The sequence below is a fragment of the Ostrea edulis genome, chromosome 7 (assembly GCF_947568905.1).
Source record: "Ostrea edulis chromosome 7, xbOstEdul1.1, whole genome shotgun sequence".
In the NCBI taxonomy this organism is placed as follows: Eukaryota; Metazoa; Mollusca; class Bivalvia; order Ostreida; family Ostreidae; genus Ostrea; species Ostrea edulis.
Genome location: NC_079170.1, coordinates 52,859,239 through 52,884,082, shown reverse-complemented (window position 1 = coordinate 52,884,082; position 24,844 = coordinate 52,859,239). Strand labels below are relative to the sequence as shown.

At 35.7% G+C, this 24,844-nt stretch overlaps 1 protein-coding gene and 1 long non-coding RNA gene across 4 annotated transcripts in view; one reads left to right on the top strand and one right to left on the bottom strand.

The window, feature by feature from the left end:
* The window catches only part of LOC130048244 (glyoxylate/hydroxypyruvate reductase A-like), a 38,901-nt gene that overhangs the window by 6,719 nt on the left and 7,338 nt on the right, over window positions 1-24,844 (bottom strand). Inside the window, exons 1-6 of one of the 3 annotated variants that reach the window (XM_056144714.1) lie at window positions 17,691-17,867; window positions 16,903-17,054; window positions 15,622-15,774; window positions 13,286-13,317; window positions 11,995-12,134; window positions 526-602 (exon numbers count right to left, since the gene is read on the bottom strand). In XM_056144714.1, coding sequence (XP_056000689.1) covers window positions 526-602; window positions 11,995-12,134; window positions 13,286-13,317; window positions 15,622-15,774; window positions 16,903-17,038 — 538 coding nt within the window. In that variant the 5' untranslated portion in view covers window positions 17,039-17,054; window positions 17,691-17,867. Of the gene's footprint in view, window positions 1-525; window positions 603-11,994; window positions 12,135-13,285; window positions 13,318-15,621; window positions 15,775-16,692; window positions 17,059-17,690; window positions 17,868-24,844 lie in introns of those variants that run through there. The other 2 variants (XM_056144713.1, XM_056144715.1) reach the window with 2 other exon arrangements.
* On the top strand, window positions 23,972-24,844 carry LOC130048246 (uncharacterized). The gene is made up of 2 exons (XR_008797095.1): window positions 23,972-24,556; window positions 24,650-24,844. It is a non-coding gene; the product is annotated as an uncharacterized LOC130048246 (long non-coding RNA).

Sequence of the window (24,844 nt, the reverse complement as noted above, 5' to 3'; positions counted from 1 at the left end):
AAGTTAAATGGAGTCACTAAATGGGTTTCTCTACTAGGTGTCGATGAATTGGCACATCATCTAATCATGAGTGTATTCACACATTTCTCCAAAGGGTTAGGGATATCCAAATTAGGTTCGTCAGTCCTCAAATCTATAAAATTCTTTACCCATGAACTCTGGTGCATAAACTAAATTATGCTAGTAGCAGCAACTAGATGCATAACTATGACACAACACAACAAAAATAACATTTAGGTGATGTACGAGAATCGCCATGTCTGTCCGTCCCTCAGTCTTTGAACGCAACATAATGGCTGGTCTCTAACTTTCATTTATAATGGATAAACATTAGAAGCTAGTACCTGGAACACGAGGTATGTACATGTAGTAGCATAAACCAATGTTGTGTCATTGGACCAAAGGCAAGAGTACACATTTGTTCAAGTCAAAATCATTGTATACGTAGATGATCCTTACATCTAACGTAATATTGTTTATGATCATAGAGTGCTTAGGATTTAACAAAGGATCACAATCACTTACCTTTTGAGCCGATTGCTCCGGTTCCCAATAATCCGATGGTCAAGTTAGCCAGTGAACGTTTCTGGAGGAACTTCACCCTGTAAAGTGCGAATTCAGAATGATTACTTTTAAACGATTTTCTATCATGATGAATCCATAGAATAATATAATATTTAGAACCGAAAATTTTATAGCGTATCCAATATGACTGATAGCAAGAAAGAGGCCCATCAGCCACAACATTCGCCTGAGCAGTTGAATTTCCAGAGATTACACTTTCATCGACATTCATTTTAATTACGATGGATATATTACAGAAAATTAAAATTAGAATCCAAGCAATAGACCTATCCAGTATTATCTTGACGAGTATTATCCCGTGCGTTACGATCGACGTGCCACGGTTAAACATAACTTCCGGTATAGACACGACGTCATTGGAAACATAATGTACGATCTCGCTTTCCGTTCCATATCTTTAGAATGGTGTACTTTTCGAGGCTCTTTTTGTGTGGTGTTCCCTTTGTACACTTTTTAGATCCATTTACAACACTTTTGTACCGATGTACGTTATCATATAACATTTTTTTCGTATTTAATATGTGGACATCGATGTCCCCATTTCGTCAATATCTGATTTTTTTTCTTCGAATTTAGAAAGTTCATGCACTTCGTTTTTCAAAAAGAGAGATGAACTGAAACAAAGATTACTTTACAATTCTTTAAATTTCTTGACAAGCACAAATCAAATTGAAATATGAACTACAAATCCTTATTCCTCACCAAAACAAACCAAATAAATAAATAAAAAACTTTCCCAGCCTTCAATTTTGTAGTTCCATTCCCATCCTTTGGACACAAAATTTGTCATTTCTAAAAGAATGATACTAACGAGGTACTTTTCTGCCTTAGTGTTTATTGTAATCACTCTCAGACTAGCAATCATATGCATCAGTCCACATAAATTCTTGGACAAAAATATGTTTTCTCCATTATCAACAATTTAGGATTTTCATTCATAATTTAAAAAGAAAGTTCAATAATCATTTCTGGGAAGTACGTATAAAACAAAGGATAACAGATCAATGTTTACAAGAAGAATCTGCAAATATTTGAAACATTTTACCAAAATTAAAATTTCATCATGTTATTTTTTATAACTCTAAACGCTGTGCATAGTGATATAACTCATTTAAAAAGCAGAGAGGTCAGTTGTTAGCAGAATAAGATTAAGCGCACATAACCTTGCCATGCATGTCTATACCAACACATAAATGATTTTGTAATATATGTAACACTGGAGCAATTGAAGATTAATTTCATTTTCTATTCAACTGTCAAAAATACAACCACCGTAGAGAAATTTTCGAAAGAAACTTGTTAAATTTTTCTTAAAGATCAGTTATGTCTAATATTCAAAACGTCGAGCTCTGTTTTAATAGTAAATCCCCAATAAAATTTCTAAAGAAAAAAGATAACATACTCATTCATCAACAAATGCATTTTAACTAGAAATGATATGCAAAAATATATTTAGAATATAAATGTATGTTAATGCATTTTATATCTAATCATACTTGTGTACTTTTTACAGTAATGAATATTACTGAGTAAGCTGATGCACATTCTTGATATGCTGGGTCTTTGTGTTTGTGCCAAAAGATATATTTGCCTTTGTATCTGCTTCAAATGACCGAATTTGAAGAAAAATGTTAGTGCAATCAAAAATATGTCTAACAGCTAGCACTATGTGGGGGAATTTCTTGAGAGAGGGCAGGCTTTCTGATTTTTTCTGTAGGGGAATTGAACACAAGGGATCCTATCACCTGTAACAAAATTTTCACCCATTTAAGCTAGTGAAAATATTTTAAGCCATTTTGCTTTGTACAATAGGGGGCATAATTTCATGTATGTTGTGATGAATGCATTACTATATGAGTTTCATTTTGGAAATTGGAAAGACAGAATTTCTATGGAAGTTTTGTTTTTAATTTTTTCTGGGAGTAGGGATATGAATCATTTACCTTTCTAATAAGAATTTGTTTTGAGATATGTCACTGACTGAATGCGACTAAAATGCAAAATGGAATAATAATTGTTATTGGTAGGTTTGTTAATATATAAAATGTAACTTGGAGCATATTCTTAAATCAGATTTCATAGTTCATACTTTTATTGAAACATTTGGATTTTTATGATTGACTGCTTTCACCTAGTAACACTGTTATTCCATTGCATTATCCTCAGATGAAAAGGTAAATAATCTTGATGGCAGGGCAAATGTAGAGGATTCGGATTGTAAAGAACAGTTAGAGCACATATCTTACTCTTCAAATTCTCAGTTTACACCCACTACTTACATAGCATATCATATTAAACATGACTGTCCATTTGTTAGTAAGTACAAAATATTATAAGGAAATACACAACTTGAGTGTAAACATAATTACAGACTATATAATTTATATCAAATAGTCCGTATTAATTTTGATACACCCTGTAGGTTGGGTCTATGTGACTTTAAAGGCTAGATGGTACAAGTTAATTTGTATACACTACGTCACACTCAGTACTCCCTGTGATCGAACACATTCATTACACTTTTTCCAACAGAAGCAGCAACGTGGTTCTTGTATTTGAGGCGGAAACCAAGCATGTGGTCGAATTTTTTTTCTCTCCACTTTTTGGATTTATTACCTACACATAGCTTCTTGACAATTTTTCCTGCATTATGAATGCCACCTAAAAACGAGCGGCGACCCAAAGATCCCCAGCCAGATGGGGGGGGGGGGTTCGGGATGAAACGTAACCGTCGGACAACAGCTCAACTCCGTGAACGAAGACCAAATCACACGGACACACCTTGGACTGATCGACAAGCCCCGGCAGAGGGGCAGTCACAGCCCACTGAGGAAGTCCCCCGATTCCCACTCGATAATACACGGGATAACCCGGGTGAATCTTGCAATTTTTTGTTGGGCTAAGCGGCCTATTTACCCTTACCTTGTCAAATTAGATCTACATGCGATGATATCGACAGTCATGTCCCGCTTAAACTCAAGCAACAATATGGGAGGGGGATTTATTGATCTGTCTGTCCTACTCAAATCGGCTACGGAATTGGAACAATTTTAGTCCCACGGGGATTTACAACTTGTCAAGGGTAAGCTATGCGTAGTCAAATGCCAACTTAACTCCTTTTTGGAGCATAGAAAAGTGGACATCAGCCTTCATGATCTACATGAGCATCGTACCTCAACATAGGCAAACGGCCCAAGAAATGCTAAGTACATGCGAAATATTAGGCTTGTAGCTAATCGTTAAAAAAACAAGAGTACCTCAAACGGTACATAATACGCCTGTGAAATGCTTACATAGGGTGTTTTTCTTGTGCTATAATTTGTATAACTTTGCTTCAGGTATTATCAGCCATCATGAGGCTGTGACAAACTTTCATATGAACAAAGGGTCTTAACTTAGAAATCTAGATTTCCACAAAATGGACCAAGTTCAACAACCTGTAATTGTTTCAAAAATGGAAGAAAATCAAAATCCTTCCCCAGATGCACTTCTTCAATACCCATACAAACACTCCACAAAATATGTACCCTCCATAGAATATTAATTTCCAAATAGACTAAGTTCAACAACCTGTAATTTTCTCAAAAATTGTAGAAAATCAAAATCCACACCACATGCACATCTTCAATACCCATACAAACACTCCACAAAATAAGAAGGTCCTCACTTGAAAACTGTGGGAGGAGTAGGGCGGACAAATTATGTACCCTCCATAGAATATTAATTTCCAAATAGACTAAGTTCACCAACCTGTAATTTTCTCAAAAATTGTAGATAATCAAAATCCACCCCACATGCACATCTTCAATACCCATACAAACACTCCATAAAACAAGAAGGCTCTCACTTGAAAACTGTGGGAGGAGTAGGGTGGACAAATTATGTACCCTCCATATAATAATTATTTCCAAATATTTCGATATGGATCAAAATTGCATTATGATCTAGCATGACCCACAAAGAAGCTACACAGCAAGTTTCAGCATGATATGTGAACGGGAAATGAAATTATAAAGAGAAAACCCCGAACGGATGGACAGACGGACGGACGTACAGACATCACTGTACCATATTACGTCCTGTCTAAAGACGGGCGTATATAAATGGCAAAAGTATGACGAGCAATTCCGACTCCGTAAGGCCTCCAACCCTGCTATGTCGGGGGGGGGGGGTATTCACAGCGAATTATGGTTGATGTACATAAACAACCAATCAAATTTCTCTCATAATTCCTAGAAGGTGTCAAGCGGTTTGTAGGCGTCATTAAATATATCAGACTTCCTATATCATACCATTATTCTTAAAATCATCCATGCTTTAACATCAGTATGTCGGTCACCTTTTTGAATCATGTCTTCTTTTTTCTTTTTCTTTTTTCAGCAGCCTTTTCATTGACATTTTAAGGTTTGCTCAGAGTCAGTGAAGTTTTGTCATTGATGATTTCACAAGTTTCTCAAAACCAGCTAGGTCAAGTGTCAGTATTTTTACATAGGTCCAAGACCAGCCAAACCGGCAAACCCATAGTTTGTCAAATTATCAAACTTCCGGACACCAATTTCTGTACGACACTACCAATTAAGGCATATTTACAGCCCCCCCCCCCCCTATACTAATATATTCCTCGTTTCATGCGGATGTCTCTCCTATGACACGTTTTCAGTACCTAGAAGATATTGGCATTTTGCCCCTCTTGATGCTGGTCCCACATGACTAACCAGGTAAGAGGTTTGTACATTGGACACGACCATGTCATCAAAGGCTATTGAGATTGAGTTGTTCCGAACAGATGGCACTCATCTGTCGGTCCTGGAAAATCAATTATTTCTCAACAGTATTCATGCGGCCATAGAATATTAATGCCCCCCTTCAAAGAATAGGGGCATGTTGGTTTCCACCTGTCGGTCGGTCGGTCGGTAGATCACATGTGTCCGCTCAATATCTTGAGAACCATTCACTTCATGATAATGATATTTCGTATGTGGGATGGTTGTGGGTGGAAGAGGACTCCTATTGTTTTTCAGGTCAAAGGGTCATAGGACGGGGGTCAATCTACTCTGGACATGGGGGTATAGTGTCCACTCAATGTCTTGAGAACCCTTTGTTTGACAGACATCAAACTTGGCACACTGGTGCATCATAAGGTGTAGATGACAGCTATTGATTTTGAGGTCATGTGGTCAAGGGTCAAGCTGGCATAGGAATATACTGACCATTCGATGTCTAGAAAACCCTTTGCTTGACAGACATCAAACTTGGTACACCAGTACATCTTCAGAAGATTACCCCTTTTGATTTTGAGGTCACCTGGTCAAGGGTCAAACTGGACATAAGAATATACTGTCCGTTCAATATCTTGAGAACCCTTTGCTTGACATACATAAAATTTGGTACACTAGTACATCTTCAGGAGAAGATGACCCCTATTGATTTTGATGTCACATGTTTAAAGGTCAAGGGTCAAACTGGACATTGGAATATACTGTCCGTTCAATATCTTGAGAACCCTTTGCTTGACAGATCTCAAAAAATGGTACACTGCTATGTCTTCAAAAGAAGATGACCCCTATTTTTTTTAGGTCACATGTTAAAAGGTCATGAGTCAAACTGGACATAGCAATATATTGTCCGCTCAATATCTTGAGAACCCTTTGCTTGACAGACATCAAACTTAGTACACTGGTATATCTCCAGGAGAAGATGACTCCTATTGATTTTGAGGTCACATGGTCAAAGGTCAAAGTAGACATAGGAATATGCTGGTCATTCAAAGTCTAGAGAACCCTCTGCTTCACAGACATCAAACTTAGTACACTGGTGCATCTTCAGAAGATGATTCCTATTGATTTTGAGGTCACATGGTCAAAGATCAAGGGTCAAACTGGACATAGTAATATACTGTCCACTCAATATCTTGATGACCCTTTTACTTGACAGATATCAAACTTAGTACACTGGTACATCTTCAGGAGAAGATGACTCCTATCGATTTTGAGGTGACCATGCCCAGTTGAACCATTGACCCAATGGTTCAACTGGGCATGGTAATGTATTGTCTCCTATGTTTTAGGAATTATTTGCTTGATTGACACCAAACTTGGTACACTGGTACGGCATAAGGAGTAGATGACCTCTATTGATTTTTAGGTCACATGGTCAATCCACTCTTGGCATAGGAAGACATTGTCTGCTCAATATTTTTAATTATGATACTACTATCAATTAAATGATGTGTGTATAACCCAAGGTTCAATTTTGCACCATGGGGGGCATATGTGTTTTACAAACATATCTTGTTTTTCCAAACGTCAAGGTGTTTCTTACCCGCCGTACAGTAATTTAATATTTCGTGCTTGCTGCTGTTTGTCAATTGTGTGTTTACTGTAATTTTTGTGCAACTCTCAGTTCAAGTACTGTGGTTTGGTCAATAGACTTATTCTTATCCATGTAACTCTTTATTATATTTTGAGTTTCACTCAGGTTATTTTTAATCCTACAAGTTTTTTGTGGGGGACATTGTTCCAATGTCTGTGGCCGAACTGGGGAGTCGGTAATGGTATGTGATGACTGTTTCTGCTCCAAAACCTGGTTGTTTCCCCCCACCTGCTTCTAAAGCAGGGGGCAATTTACAGTACTAAAAGTCGTACAAGTTAAAACAAGTAAACTAATAGTGGGGCCACCACCGGGGACGGTTGGGGCCACATCCACCTCACCTCAGTGAGCGGATGCTACAGTCTGATGCATGTTGGGGGCTTATGTCCAACATGATAATGTACATACCAGGTAGCACTGCAGGATACAGGGTGAGAAGGGCGGGTCTCGCTTACCTCCTTAGAACGTTGGCGTCCGTTCAGGTCTGGGCACTGAATGTTTAACTCGGGCCCCCAGTGTACCCCTTACAAGTTAAGTTAAACTGGCTCACTGGGCGACTCCCCAGTTACCCCACAAAATTTTCACATGCGGCCGATATTGTCCATTTTAGTATATCCCGAATGTGTCATTGCTGTTATATGAATACATTGGTACACGTTGCTTGTGTCTGTTATTCACTGCAATGAGTCATGGACATGTTATTACAGCCAGGTTTTGGTTTTTACCTATCAGGTGGATTCTTTAATTAATAGTACTGTATACCGTGCGACAAATTGTGAATAATGTTAAATGAAGCTGACAGTTTGTTTGTTTTTTATTTGCAGATTTTAGTATCTGATAATAACATTCATATACAGTCACACACATAGTATAATTATCATGTAATCTCAAGGTTGACAATTGCCAGGTAAAGAGTGGAAAGACATTAATCAAAGATACTTTTCCAAACAGCCCAGATTGTACTGAATTTTTTAAAATTAGTTTTGTTTTAAATATACAATGGTCAATTTCATATCTATATAGTACTATACTGTGCAACAAATTGTGAAATATGTTAGATGAAGCTAACACTTAATGATAAAGCATACTAGTATTGAGTGCAGACACATAAAATATAGATAAAAAAATCTTAATATATCAGCTCAGTTTTTTTCCACTGAAACATACATCTTCATAACTATCAAACGAATATTCATAACTATCAAATGAATATTCATAACTATCAAATGAATATTCAGTATATAATTGTAACTATCAAATGAATATTCAGTATATAATTGTAACTATCAAATGAATATTCAGTATATAATTGTTACTATGATGAGGAAACAAGTAAGCTTAACTGCAGACTACGAGTTTATGGATGGCAATTAAATTAAACTGATTGTTACTTCAAGGCAACTGCTACATGTAGTAAAGCAATGAATATGATAGGATATATAAGCAGCATGCAGACACTTTGTAACAAATTACATTAAATGTATGGGTTGCTTAGGTAGGATGCAGCACATAATGTTGAGAATGACAGGGTTCAAATATTGCAGATTAAGAGGCAAAAAAGATGCTCAATATTAATATTTTAATTTATCTAACATTGTAATTTCTTTAATAGGTAAAATTTCAATAAATGTTCATGTAAGTGTGACTGCATAACTTATTATATGTAATTGTTTGAATAATCTTTTTAATTCTGTATATAAAATATGATAATGCAAAAGACATGACCTATATTGAATACCCTATCCTTAAACTTATTCATTACATGTAATGTGATGAATCAATTTGTACCTATTATTTGATTGTAATCAGTGAATTCAATTTAGTAATCTATAATCTTAATCAAATATCAGTGATAGGGTGGGCAGGCAATATTTTTATGCTAGTCTTTTTAGATATGTGTATGCAATAGGGGGTCATCTTGTTAGACCACCTATCAGATGTTTTTATTTTGTGTGTATATATATTCTCTTTCTCAATGTTAATTTTATAGATGTATGTAACAGGAGGTCATCTAGTCATTTGCAACATATGATCTTAATTTTTACTTGGTTTTAATGACCCCCTGTACTGTATATACTTTCCGACATTTACTAAAGAAATGACATTTTCTATTCTCAGACTTGTTCTAATTTGGCTGCTTTGAGCAAAACACGAGTGCAGTCCACTTGGGTAGTGCTTTTGAGCAAAGGATCAGAAAATACTTTTATAAATAAGTTCATTATTCTTGTCCAGTTGCTAAATAATTCTATCTTTATTGAATAAGATAACTCTTATTCACGAATAAATGTTGAAGCAGTTCCATAGCACTATTGTAATTATATTAATCAACTGTATGACAAACGGGATGATTTCAGCTTCTCCATCGTCAACTTCCCATATTTATGTAGCAATATTCCATTATCACCTGCATATGGTGTTTATATATCTCAACTGATTCGATATGCAAGAGCTTGTTCTGCGTATAGTCAGTTTTTTAAATCGAGGTAAGCTACTGACAAACAAGTTGATGGTACAGGGGTTTCAACAGTCTCGATTGAAGTCAACATTTTGCAAATGCTATGGTCGTTATAACGATCTAGTTCGTCAATACAACCTATCATTGGGTCAAATGTTGTCTGACGTGTTTCATACTGATTGCTAAGCCGTTCTTAGCACACTGATTTTGACTGCGGATAACTCTGTTTACCTGAACAGGATATAGGGTTTCACGGCGGATGTGACCGGTCGACAAGGGATGCTTACTCCTCCTAGGCACATGATCCCACCTCTGGTGTGTCCAGGGGTCCGCGTTTGCCCAACTATCTATTTTGTATTGCTTGTAGGAATTATGAGATTGACCACTGTTCGTTATCTTCACCTTTCATACATGAACATCAAGGGATTACTGTTCGTTATCTTCACCTTTCATACATGTCTCATGGCCGTTTCACCATCTTTTATGTTACAAAATGCACACAACCAACCACACAATTTTTTTTATTACTCAGCTATTGAATGAACTCCTATTAATCCCTTAAACGATTTAGTTTCTAAGTTTCCTTTTAGAATTTTATAGATAATTAAAAGCTAGAAACACTGAAAAAAGCTTTAATTTGTAACAGAATCACTTCTTTAAAATTCAAGCGATAAATTAATGATTGGTGTATTATGTCTTTCTAAAATCAGAAGTTGTTCCCATTCTGATCATGGTCTATGCGTTTGATAACAACTGTGACTTCGTACAGTAATAATACAATTCAGTACTAATCAGCTGATCAAGGACTTCAAAGGGGGATTTTATACGAGAAATTGTGTGGGTAAAAACCAGTGAAAAATACCTTTTCAGGTGTCTAGAAGCAAGTCAGTAAGTTCTTGACATGACATCATTACAACAAGTACCAGTGTCAATATTTTATTTGCTTCGCGTAAGCAACGTTAGTGGAAAACATGAAAATTTATCGCATAATAAAATGGCTTCAAAACGAAACCAGAAGTGCCTTTTAACCGATAAGGAAATGTAACTCTTACAAAAAATATGGCGGCCGTAATACTGGATAGGTCTATATCCACATCTTCAATCCTTTACATACCTGAATACACGTACCCATAAAATATAATACATCATACACGTACATATGTAGATCACATAAATGAATACGATTTTTGTAAAAGTGAAGAGAAATGCGAGAAGATTGTAACACAATTTGTATATTTCCTCTAGGAAGTTATGAGTTCTATCTGTGAATGCATTAGTAAGAATTGCATAAAAAGATACAGACGGACAGAGAGGGAGTGTTCTATCAGGAGATGTGTACGCCCGTCTAACGACAAGTGTATAAAATGTTATCTACACAATGTCATTCCAGGTAGACGAGGCAACAACATGTCAAATCTAAGAGGATATTATAGGTCATTTGATTTTATTTTAAAAAATTAATATCAGTTCAAATGACTCCTACAAGTCATTTCCTGTAAATAATAATAAAACAAAATTACGCATTTATTTCAAAGGTTTTTTCCCCTCATAATCTTCATATAACGTCCCCTGAATTTTTGCTTCCTGGACAAAAGTTTAATTTGCTATAAGAGTTTGCCTGTTTTTCGAACACTGGTTAAGTTAATTGAACAGTAGGTAAGTGTTACGTAAAAGATCCGCGTTGTACATGTCTCGGATTATTGTTAGTATTTCTATTTGGGCGCAAATTAAATGAGTTGATTCAATACATTTGCGTTGTATCATTTTGTAAACTAGACAGATGTTTCTCTTCCCAGTACGAATAATTGTTTGCTTTTCAAAAATTTCTATAATCATTACTATACATTAGGAAGGAGAAGAATAAATTACATCAAAATTCTAACCTGGGCCATCTAATCTCCAAAACAGTGCGCAAGCAACTTAGTTATCTGGTAAAAGACGACTGACCACAAAAACACTTCTGCTCTTTCAACCCTACAACGACAACCTTGCTCTTAACCATAATATGTTACAGGAACGATGAGAATGCAATGGAAGCGATTGGAAATTGAATATAGCATCCCTGAGCCTCCGATCGGGGGTTTAACCTTGAAATCGACTAACACAAACTTCAGTGATAGAATCGTTATGACCGATGCAAACATATCATTAACCTTAGAAATGGCCTTTTAAAGATCAAATGCCAAGGTCATGTCTAAGGTTTATCATCAAGGATTTAGCCACAAGCGGTGAACACATATTGTTCCACATCATTAAGTCCCTGTCTAAAAGCGGGGACCCTATAGCGACCAGTTTGTGCTTCCGTGCATAGACAGCTTTCCGGACTATTTAGTTACATGTATCCCTGGTATTCAACTGAAAATGTATACATCATAGCATGACCTAGCATCAACTGGTTAAAGAATTATGGACCGTGGAACTTAACAAAGTTTAGGGGTACAGATTTAGTTTACCTTTAGGCTTCCTTGATTAGTATTTGAAAAACTTTATAGACCTTGAACTTAGCAAATGATGCAACAAAGTTGGACCCTTTTATGTTGCTTGTTATCACAATGATATCCAGTATCTAAAGTTTGAAAAATTACCTGTCCCATTTCTTCTGTTTTTGATACTCCAGCATTTCAGGGAAGTATTGTTCTCGTGAAATTATTTGACCGAGTACATATTCCGCCATCAAATCGGTATGTCCTTCGCCCATTCTTGTAAAGATGACATTTTCCGGTTGCTGCATCAAAGTTAAAAGCCCATGTCATATATTTGTATTTGTACAATTGGAATTACTAAGAATTTGTGATTGCAGAAAGTACCTCTGACCTGTACAATATTTATACTTTATGATTGCATGTACCTCATGTATCGTTGTGTATAGTTCGACTGAATTTGACTGAGATCGTACATGTACATTCAAATTGCTACATGTATTTAACGCAATATAATCACCCAACTGACACCACCAATCGCGGAAACAAAATTAACAAACGGATCATATTTTTTTTCTTACATTGTACAAGGGGTCAATGACATTAATGATCGATATATTTTTCCTTATTGCCTTTTTTTGAAAGATTTTATTCGTAAATTTAAGAAATATCAATAAATAACGCTTTCAATCTTTATAAAATGTTTTTTTTTTTTATTAGATATTCATATGATGCATCAAATCACAGCAAAATTTGGACTTTAGGGTATCTTATTTGAAAACAAAACACATATTGTATCATTCTGGGGGAAATCACCAAAAAAAATCCCATATAAGATAATGGTGAATGCTTGTATCACTCTTTCGATTGTGATGTCCAACATGTATTTCATAAGAGCGGTTTTAACATTGAATATACTGTTGGTGTAATGAGCAACCTTGATTGATATAAAAGTGCACGTAACCGGTTGGCCATTTGAAGACCACCACATCTTAAAATTGATTCACAAATATCTCAGGAAGTGATTACTTAATTATCACTTACCTACCCCGGGAAGTGTGAGATATAATAGTCTCTAAAACGTCGTGGTTAAAACATAGGTCCGGACTTATTCCGGATTATTGATTGTATATTGTTTAACGTTCCTCTCGAGAATCGTTCACTCATGGAGACGTCACCATTACCGGTGAAGGGTTGCAAAATTTAGGCTTATTCTCGGCACTTACGGCCTTTTGAGCAGGGAGGGATCTTTATCGTGCCACAATTGCTGTTTAGTCGCCTCTTACGACAAGCAAGGGCTACTGAGGACCTATTCTAATCCGGGTCCCCACGGGGTTATTATACACATTCTCGACACTTTAGTCGTACGATACAAGTGTATTGAAATATTCAAACGTGTATGGGGAATTTTAAGTAATGTACTGTGTGTTTATGGTATTACACATTGCATATTTACCTTTGAAAAAGCTGTAAATAATTCTTCAGTACCTAAATATAAAAACATTAAAATTATTTGGTGTATGCTAAAGTGCTAAAATATCAAGAGAGTCATATTCTCAACGGTCACCAAGTATCACACAACAAACAACATGTACAGTGTATCAGATTGATTGATTGAATATTGTTTAACGTCCCTCTCGAGAATCTTTCACTCATATGGAGACGTCACCACTGCCATTGAAGGGCTGCAAAAGTTAGGCCTATGCTCGGCACTTATGGCCTTTGAGCATGGAGGGATCTTTATCGTGTCACACCTGCTGTGACACGGGACATCGGTTTTTGGGGTCTCATCCGAAGGACTGTCCCATTTAGTCGCCTCTTACGACAAGCAAGGGATACTGAGGACCGGATCCCCACGGGATTACATGTATCAGAAGAATACTTTGTTTTTGGTGGAACTCGCCGATTTGAATGACTTCGGTTGTTCGACATGTACAAAGGCTTATGACTTTGATGATAAATTTCATAAAACACAGTGTACTGGCAGCACAAAGCAGAAAGAGTCCAAGTTGGTTAATAACAAAAATGAACTTGTGCTTGAAGATAAGTACAAAAATGTCATTGTAGACACATACATCTATATTGCGAATACAGCAAAATACCGATGTGAAGTTTGATCCAAACTTTAGGTTTTGGATAAATATGAAATTGTAAAGAGCATTTTAATGAAAACCAGTTTTATTGGAGGTGAAACAAATGATGTGTTCAAACAAGAAGCTGGTGGTAATATGTACAAGTATTTGAATGATAGCTTCAAACTACAGCTTTCTCTAACACAGCCAGTATCATAGATATATGTACAAGCTATAAGTAAATATCGTTTATTTTCTTATCAGCTAGAAATTGAGGGTTGGGAATTTTGAAAAAAAAAAAACCTTTGTAAAATTAAATTCGCTATCACAGATTGAAGCTTATATAACATGTATTATTAACTCTTTCAAACAACAGAAAATTGTAACTAGTTCTAATTGTAACTGGGACCATTACATATGTTCCCCGAACCTCCCTCGATTAAAAAGTGGTATCACTGTAAACATATACATATAGGAAAACTTCATTTATTTTAGCCTTGAATTAGTACGTTAAATATGATCATTTAAGTACCAAGAAATGAAAGAAAGCAATGTACGTGCATACACGCGCACGTGAGTATGATTCCACACTTTTGTTGATGTCATTTAAAGGGCATTTGTATTATATACTCACAGTATGAATTTCATAATGTTTGCATCAAATATAGGAAAGTTATAGCGATTTTAAAATCGTTCAATCAGAAATCAGCAGATGTGCAAGCACGTGCTGAGCAGTACATTTTTGTAATTCTAACCACAGCAATTTGTAAGGAGTACCAAGGCACACGTACATGTAAAACCTCAACATCAAAGAATTTGATGAAAAACAAAAACGTTATCGTCCTTTAAAAATGAATTTTCGAAAGCTGATGCACGCACAAGTGCGTTGGCATTTTTATTACAAGAATATATAGATACACCTATTATCTACCTATGCTGTGAATATCAACTCAATGCCTTCATTCATAGGAAAGTCACAAACGTTATAGTATTATCCAATCAAAAAGAAAGGCACGTGCATGCGCTTACAGATTGGTAATTTTGACCATGCAAATCAGTTAAGGGTCTCAATACCTACCTTTGATATGAATATCAAACGATTTCAACGAACAACAAAAACGTTAGGCTGATTACAAAGTTAGTATTCAAAAATGTGATGCACGTGCATGCGCATGCATACAAAATGACTATCATTTAGCACATTTACAAATAATATACTATCATCCTATTAAGGTTTTATATCGATCCCTTGTGTATTCTGATTTCGAATATTTTGTATCAAAAATGCATTGCGCGTGCGTGCGCATTTGGTAGTGAAGACATCTAATGACAATGCATACAATTTGTCTGCGAAGTACATATACATGCACTCCAGGGGTAAAGGAGATTTTTAAAGACTGTATTATTTCTGAGGTTTACTTCACCACTCAGCCCCATAGGGTCACGTCTCAAGAGAGTCACATTGTTTCTCTTACGTTTGGCACGATTGTATCTGGGAAGTAGTTGCGAGTGCACGAAAAATTACCACACGGAGACGGAGAAGTCGGATCGCAAATCCACGTGACTTAATAAAATATAGGAGAAAATATTGATGATAACGATATATTCTTGATATGTATTGTCAATTAATTAAACGTAATCCCATTATCGTGTATGATTACAATTTCATTCATATTGTTTGAAACTCATTATGGTCACATGTATCTAAAGACATCCTTACCTGCGCTTATTGAGTGAAACCATTTGATATTTACACGTAATCCTCTTTCTATAAATCGAACGTAATGATATGGAAACATAACAATGATGTCAGCTTCACACCTGTTGATATCATCTATCAGATTACTGACATCTAGTTGACCCAAAACATAACCTGCAAATGGAAAATGTTAATATGTAAAACACAGATGCATAGATTAATATATCTATCCTTTTGGAAACGGTATATTGATTGTCAGCAGTTTGAGACTCTCTAACTTTCACTGATCATAAACTTTAGAGAGATGTCGTTCCCATAGACTATTGATTTGGAGGTTAAATGTTGTAATGGCTTCCGCTATGCTCTCGCCAAAGGTTACAACTTTTCTATAGCATAATAATGTAGCAATAATCCATTATCACCTGCAAATGTTGTTTATATCTCTCAATTGATTTGATTCGCAAGAGCTTGTTCTGCGTATGATCAGTTTTTAAATTAAGGCAAGCTACTGACAAACAAGTTGTTATTACAGGGGTTTCAACAGTTTCGTTTGAAATCAGCATTTCCCAAATGCTATGGTCGTTATATATAATAACGATCTAGTTTGCCAATACAACTTATCATTGGTTCAAATGCTGTCTGACGTGTTTCATACCTAGTGTTAGGCCGTTTTTGGCACACTCATTTTGACTACGGAGAACTCCGTTTATCTGATCAAAATATAGGACTCACGGCGGATGTGACCAGTTGACAGGATATGCGTACTCCTCCTAGGAACCTGATCCATCATCTGGTATATCCAGGGGTCTGTGTTTGCCCAACTCTCTATTTTGTATTGTGTATGGGAGTTATGAGATTGATCACTGTTCGTTATCTTCACTTTGAATTTCAATTCTATATTTTACAAAACATTTTCATTTCGTTGACGTGCTCGGTGGTATAATCGTCTTGCATTTTCGTCAAGGATAGTATCTTGTTAGAGAGAGACGGTTCTAATATTCATTCTTAAGATCTTGGCGAGAAAGCAGACAAATTCAAATTAAAAACAAAATAATTCATAATATTAAGGAGGTATTAAGATTGAATACTTACATGGAATTAAATATTTGAAGGTGTCCGACAAACATGGTAATACTTTCTTATAAACTTCACCAATTCCTTTTTCGCGGAAAGGGTACATGTATGATACATAGGAAAGTGATATAACTCTAAATCTGTCCGTGGAAAATCACTAATTTCAGGTAGAAATACACACACTAATCTGTACGTGGAAAATCACTAATTTCAGGTAGAAATACACACCTTTGGGCGATGGAAAGTCTATCACGTTGACGTCAGGAAGTCGTTTTCGTATCAGTTGTGGTAACGTGGAAAATGGCGACACAATACAAACGGTATGTTTGTCTGTGACTCCTTCAGAAAAGGAATCCTTGTTCATGTTTGACGTTTAGCTACTGCAGACGAAATAGAAGATTTTACGTAAAGGAGGCACATGTAAGTATAATCTGTTTAAAATATTCAAGTCACGAAGAAAGGTCTGAAGCAACAGCTTTTATATCTAGCATGTGCTTCATGTCATCAGCGTGAATAAGTATTAGCAGTTCAGAAATCATTATAGGCGATATAAAGGGAATAAAATGTCGCCATCTTTATTGATTACTGGTTTTTTTTTAAACATTCATGATCACGGAAAAACTTAATATACGATGTTATGTATATTTTTTTTTAGAAAATATATGTTGCTTGGAAACTTTACTATAAATATATAGGACAGTTTAAGGCCAAATTAGAAAGGACGGTTTAAAGACTTGCTGAATGACATGAAATAGGAGAAGGTAGATTTTGTCTTTGGGAGGAATGCGGGATAATTTATCAATGCATATCTTGTTACTCCTTTGACTGGAACAGTCCCCAAGTTCAATAAATCCCCTGCAGCTACAAGCTCCTCGCATATTTCATCATTCACTTTTTCTTACATAGCCAAACTGCAAGCCTTGATTTTTCGACATAAACTTAAGTCGAAATTTTGACTCAAGTTTGAGACTTTACTCCAATTTTGACTGCTCAAATAAAAGAAAACTCAAACTTACGTTTGAAATGTTTTCGAGAAATCCAAGTCAGAACTTGGTAATAGTGGTAACATGTGAAGGTTCGTCCGGGATGTTGTCCAAAGGAAAGGAAATGATGGAGCGGATTGAGCAAGAACTTGTACCCCTATGGAAACTGTGCATGACTAATATAACAACACTGCAAAAATACCGGTGGTTGCGGACCTCAAGATGGGCCCTGAAAAGACATCACGGAGTGTACCTGTGATAAAATCCATAACTACCTGGTATGAGGAGCACAGAAAGAAAGATGGTGGTGAGATAGCAACATATCTCATCATCAACTAATATCTAGGACCGACAGTGAAACAACATTGTCTTTAGACAGTGGTTCAGCTAAAATTAAGCAACCAAAGGCCAAGGATAAGCTGGTCCTCCCCCTCATTTCCGAAAAGAATTCAAGATATAAAAAAAACACACATAAAACCCAAACATGAACTGAACTTCGTGAGCTTAGCCAGACAAATAAATAATGGTGTGAAGAAGAGTTATAGTGAAGCTAAGATAGTAGATAGTGTTTTGTTCGGGTTGTTTCAACATGAGTGAACTTTCATAATTGTTAAAGAGGACGCCGAGCTAAAACTACCGTCATTACTGTGCCCATTACATGTATGTATCTGGAAAATTCAGTAACTGAACTGTACAACCAGCTGGGACAGTTAGTCCAGGGCTCGATAGAGGATGTCATATAGGAATTTCATCTTTGTGCATTTAATCGTACTTTCATTTCAAGAGGAGGGAGCAGAAGTGGCATATGAAGAAAAACTTGTGAATCGGATGTTAACCACACAGTCTACAAAGGTCTTCTTTTATGTCAAGAAGCTGAATATACATTGTTGATGCGTTGACTACTGTAAGCTCAATCAGAAAATGGTGAATCAATTCCCAGGATTAATAATGCGCTGGATGTATTGGCTAGCACATGTACTTAGTGGTTCTCTGTATTAGACCAAAGACTATCATGTCAGTGTACAACTGTTGTCAGGTGGTTATAGGGAATCGAAAACAAGCAACAACCCTTTCCGTTTTTTGCTATTATTTCTTATGTAAATATTTAATTTAATCTAATTTTTCCAATCATCTGTGTCAAGTAAATAATCATTTTAATTCGAATAAAATTTTAGATTCGCACTCATATGCATGCGAGAGGATCTAACATCTCATTTTAATTGTATTGGTAAATAGTAGTCAAATATATTGAAAATTGTCATAGATATATATGTTTTAAGAATGATTGATTTCGATTGATTTTATATTGTTTAACGTCCCAATCGAAAAGTTTTCACTGATATGGAGACGTCACCATTGCTGGTGAAGGGCTGCAACATTTAGGCCTAATTTTAAACTAATTAACGTTTACAGACATGGTACATGTACACTGTATCTTGTGTTTTAATTTAGTCAGGGATTTCCCTCATTGTTTCAATATTAGTGGTCAATTCATTAACACTACATACATGTATGTACATGGTATACACATGTATGTACGTACTCAGGTAAGTCCTGATTTGACATTGAAAGACACAGAGAAGGATATCAAGAACGCATAATTAATTTCACCTAAGGAGAGGACTCGCTGTATGGTAGTTCATCGTTGCTATAGTAAGTCATGGTTTCTCAATTCATTACCGCACTTGAAGACGACCACAGTTGAAGGTTATGATAGATAATTCCTTTTAATTGTCCAACAACTTAAAAAAAACGTGATTTTTTCATCAATCTAAGACTTAAACGCACTTATACAAAGCCTATAATTTGAAATCTTGTTCGTCTCGAATCGCGTTTGCGAGGACACTGGAATAAACATGATCCCTATTACACAAATATCTTATTATTTTCATCAACAAATTGTTCTTAGTCCATGACCGAGCGCAATGCTGATTTTACTGTGGCCTTCAACTCAAATTTAGGCCTATGCTCGGCGCTTACAGGTCTTTGAGCAGGAAGGGATCTTTATTGTGCCACACCTGCTTTGACACGGGATCTCGGTTTTTGCGGTTTCATCCGAAGGACCGCCCCATTTAGTCGCCTCTTGCGACAAGCAAGGGGATACTGAGGACCTATTCTAACCCGGATCCTCACGGGATTATATTGATAAGATGGTCATAATATCACAAAAATAACTAAATTTAATTCTGGTTTAAAGTTTAAAGTCATCGACACTTTATTTCCATATTAATGTCATGATAAAATGCCAATACATTACAGAGATTCTAATGAAAACAGATGGGTCAAATTGTCTAAAGTTTTCATTGAAGCCGAGTTTTTCCCTTTTTAGTTACCACGAAATAAAACGGAACACTTTATAACATTTTAAAGAAAATTATTTATTCAAAACAATATAATAAGCAAGGGGTACTGAGAACCTACTATAACCCGGATCCCCACGGGAAGATATTTAATTGGACATAGATAATAGCAGCAAAGTAACAACTCAACTTTATGACAAATGGAATGATGTCAGCTTTTCCATCGTCAACTTCCTATATTTATGTAGCAAATTCCATTATCACCTGCATATAGTGTTTATTTGTCTCAAATGACGCAGGACCTTGTTCTGCGTATGATTAGTTTTTAAATCGATACAAGCTACAGACAAACAAGTTGATGTTACAGAGGGTGACGGACCTAATTCGATTCTACAATAGAGATTTTATTCACATTTTGATATAAGGTAAAACATGCATTAAAGAGTTAAAATCATTGAAAAAAACAAATGAAAATCGTATTTGATTTTCAGCGGGGGGAAATATAGGGAAATTTCCAATGTGCAATATAAAAGTTGAAATTAAAAAAAAAATCTACAATAGAGTTTTAGTCCAAATTAAAAAATGATTTAAAAAAGACAATAAGCTTACTAATTGTAAGAAAAAAAGTATGGGTTATCAGCAATTCCTTTTAAGGGGAGCATGTCAAAGGACCATTTTTGGCTAGTTTTCAAGGAAAATGTCATTAAATAAGAAATGGATAGGTTTTCTACTTGTAGTTTCACACTATTTCTTTATACTAAATAATCATATGGATTAAGAAGAAGTTCACCAATCATATGTAAACACTGAGTCATTGGATAATATTGCAGGGGTGGTGTCAAAATATGCAATGTATGGACTATCACAAATTGAATAAATCCGATATAGAGCTCAGTATGCAGCTTAAGACAACGGATTTGTATATAGTGTGTATGTAATGTGCACATTTTGTTTTCATTTTCATAATCTTTAACTTTTCTAAAGAAATTTAAAAAGTGCAAATGTTTGAATAAAAACATACATATTTTATATTGATAAGAGACCAAGTACATGACTTATCGGACAGTTTCAAGATAGGATCTAACATGTACTTCAATTGTCATCATCATTTATAAGATTTTTCTGATGAACACTCTCAGAAACCAAATGGACTTTTATTCCCTGAAACATTTTTATAAGTTAAGCTTAATAAGTGTAGTATAAATTTATTTTGATAAAGGAATTCTGACATTTCTTGCACTTGTATTGAATGTAAATGAATATACATGTTTCTGTAATACGTTGTACTGTGACATTTTGATTGGCAATTGCAATCTCAGACATGAGAAACTAAAGCATTATTCTACCTGAAAGTATTTTTCTCTATATCAAAAGATGACGATAAGCCGACTATTTTCGCCAAAATATATGTATCTCTGCCGTGTGATCGGTTCTGTGCTAAGATCTGCGCTAGGGTGATAGTCTTCAAACTATTCAACGGCAGCATCGATTTTCTGCGCAATTTGGCATTGTGACGTCAAATACAAAACCCAGCGGCGTATTCAACGTTACAACTATAGCAGCTGTTCCCAACATCATGACGGGACGATTTGCTTTGTTGTCGGAAGAGGAATTATTCTGCTTTGGTATAATAATAAAATATCTATCCAATGGGTAGGGGCGATAGCGTGTTTATTGTCAGCCAGGAGAGAAACTACCCCGGCTCTGCCTCTGTTCTTCGGTTGTTGTTGGTTAATACGGTTTTAGTCATTTTTTCTGTGTCATTTTAATGGATGGTCGAAAAATTTCAAAATATAATTCTACTCTTTTCCGCAGTTGGTTGTAAATAGAAATTATCGTCGGTTTTTTAGTAATACGCTTCTGGTGCATGCTGTAAATCGTTAATTGTTTATAGAGTAATACAGTAATTACTATTAATAAGAATATTCATGATATAAACTATATTCAGAAGTAAAATTTTAATAACAAAAGAGTCTATGGTGGTTTTTTTTTACTTCGTTTTGCATACCTATGACAGTTTGATTCATGGCATATGCGCGGGAGGTTGTAAAAACACGGACAACTACGGAATCCCAGAAATTACACATAAAACACGGAAGAATCACGGACAGATTTTTTAAAGTCACGGATTCACAGATACAAACGTTACGGAAATTCTATCAATCGACTTTATTGAAGAATTCATATCAACTATGGATTAAAACAAGATGTATTACTTGTAAAATGAAAAAAATATACAGTCTCAAGTTCAGTTCGTAAATTTTGCATGCTCATAATGTGATGAAACAATTGCAGCGACGTCACAATGCACGGAGACTGTAAATAGCGATGTGCGTGGCTTTCTGTGCAGAAGTGCAAAATTTCGAATTAGGTCTGTCATCCTTAAATGATGGCCAAAAATCTTGAATCGGTGATACATGTACTTTACGTCACGTTTACCAGCTTCTTGTGTAGAATTCATGTTCTTGAACCCAAGCAGGATGTATCTCATTATAGTTTTTTTTTCTATTGCGTTACTGGCCGTGGTTAATCATGTGCACGTGGTTCAATGTGATTTAATTTTGGTGCTTGAATTGATTTTTGAAAAAAAAAATGAAAATGCTTTCCACGCCCGATTGTCTCATGACCTTCATAATGTTGGAGTTAACCAGCCTATTGTCTTTGACCTCGAAGTGGTTGATACAACTAACTCCTACGAACCACGTGATGACATTTTTACCGCACCAGTGAACGGAATTTATGTCTTCTTAATTCTTCGGCATTCATATTTGAGATCTTGCACTTTGCAGGCACAGGGAGAGGTATTTCAAACCCACAGACTGTTGGACTTCCGGCTGCTTTCCACGCCCGATTGTCTCATGACCTTCATAATGTTGGAGTTAACCAACCTATTGTCTTTGACTTCGAAGTGGTTGATACAACTAACTCCTACGAACCACTTGATGGCATTTTTACCGCACCAGTGAACGGAATTTATGTCTTCTATTGGAACCTTTTGACCAATCAGGCCTCGGGAATGGATACCACATTAGATTCCTCTCACGGGCCTCTCGGATTTGGTTTCGTCAGTCACGCTGATAATTGGGAAAACGGAGGAAACTTAATAATTACACGGTTGACTTCTGGAACGCATGTTTGGGTAAAGAAGGCTGATAAATATGGTGATTTCTTGCACCAGAGATTTTCAACATTTTCTGGTCTCCGAATCAGATTAAATAAATAAAATATTTTGAACATTTGATTTGTCGTAGAATTCTTTTAAAGCATTTATACCCTGGTGGGGTAAATTGTATGTTAAACTGAGACGGCAGATCGTCCAAGCCCGAACTGATTGTAACGGATAATTAAATTCAGAACATGTACTTTGTCATGAGATATTAAGTTAAACAGTAAATCAAAATGAGTTTTCGATCGGCGTCAAAAACGTGCATATTTTCATATACAAATGTACATGTATTTACATTTCCAGCGGTTTTACTTTTGATATCTACATATTGTACATATAATAATAGCCATTTCCTCATGAATGCGCTACAGTTGTTTACAATGTGCGTATAAATCTTGATACATATAGTGCGTCTACTTTATAGACTGGGGATTGTGACAGAAATGAAGGAATGATGTAAATATAAAAATAAATTTCACTTTTGAAAGTGTGCGAATAAGAACTGCGACGCCTCACATCGGTATGCTTATTGGAGCATCAGCACTTCATGAAGTATGCCGGGGTGAACGCGTTGTGGTTCATATCCTCATGTATTTACAGAATTGAAATCTATTTCTTATATAAAAGTGATGTTATTGCTATTCAAATGATATTCTATGATAACAACATGATAATACTTATGATGTAAACCTACAGTCACGTTACAATGCTATCATATAACGATTTAACAAGCTAAGCACTAACATCAGGCGATATATATGGCCTGACTTTAACAAGTGTTACAGGTTAATATGTCAAATGATAACATGAGGCATGTATGTGTAGTACGCGTGTTGATATTATAAACTTTAAAGCTGATGTAAATGTTTACAGGCGATGGAAGATAGCAGAAAAAGACGTTCGCGAGTGATGTGAGTAACACAGAACACCGGATTACTGGAGAAATTCCCTCATCATCACGCGTGTCATGTACATAAATAAGTCTAATAACGCTGATTTTATTGTCATATTCTTCTCTTTACAACATGTTAATTTTGAAGCTCCTGTTTAAAATATAACCACAACTGTGGATTGTGTTCAACATGGTGTGCATATGAATCCTGAAGTTTTGTATAGACAAAATACATCCCCCCCCCCTGTTTTTGTGTGTATGTGTGTAGCTTTTGTTTATCATAGTTTTTACACCATGCACATTACTACGGTTCACCTCAAACATCCTACCACCATTAAGTTGTCTAATGACGTCAGTAACGATTGGACAGTGGAAATTGTCTCCCTTTCCGGACTCGTTGTTCTTTTGGTTGGAGTTTTGTGCTTACTTTATCACGTTGGATCTCGTATATGTGCGGGTGGACAGAATCGAAGTGCTTATGAAAAATTGGGCACTAGAGATGATCTGGAATATATGGATGGAGGATATTGCAAATTGAAAGGTAAATAATGTTTATTTAATTATTATACAGTTTTACAGTGAGATGGTTCGTGTGTCTATCAAAGTCCCACGACTATTTTCTTTTGTTTTTCAGATATATCTACTCATAGTAATGGACAACTGCTGAATGAAAAACGTTTATTAATACCTGTATGAATGTAAAATATTATTTAATTTCCTGAATGTATGTACAATGTATATCTTTGTAAAGATGTAAATACGATTATTTATTTATTACTTACCATTTACGATCATATCAATTTTTTCAAATATATATATTTCAACTATG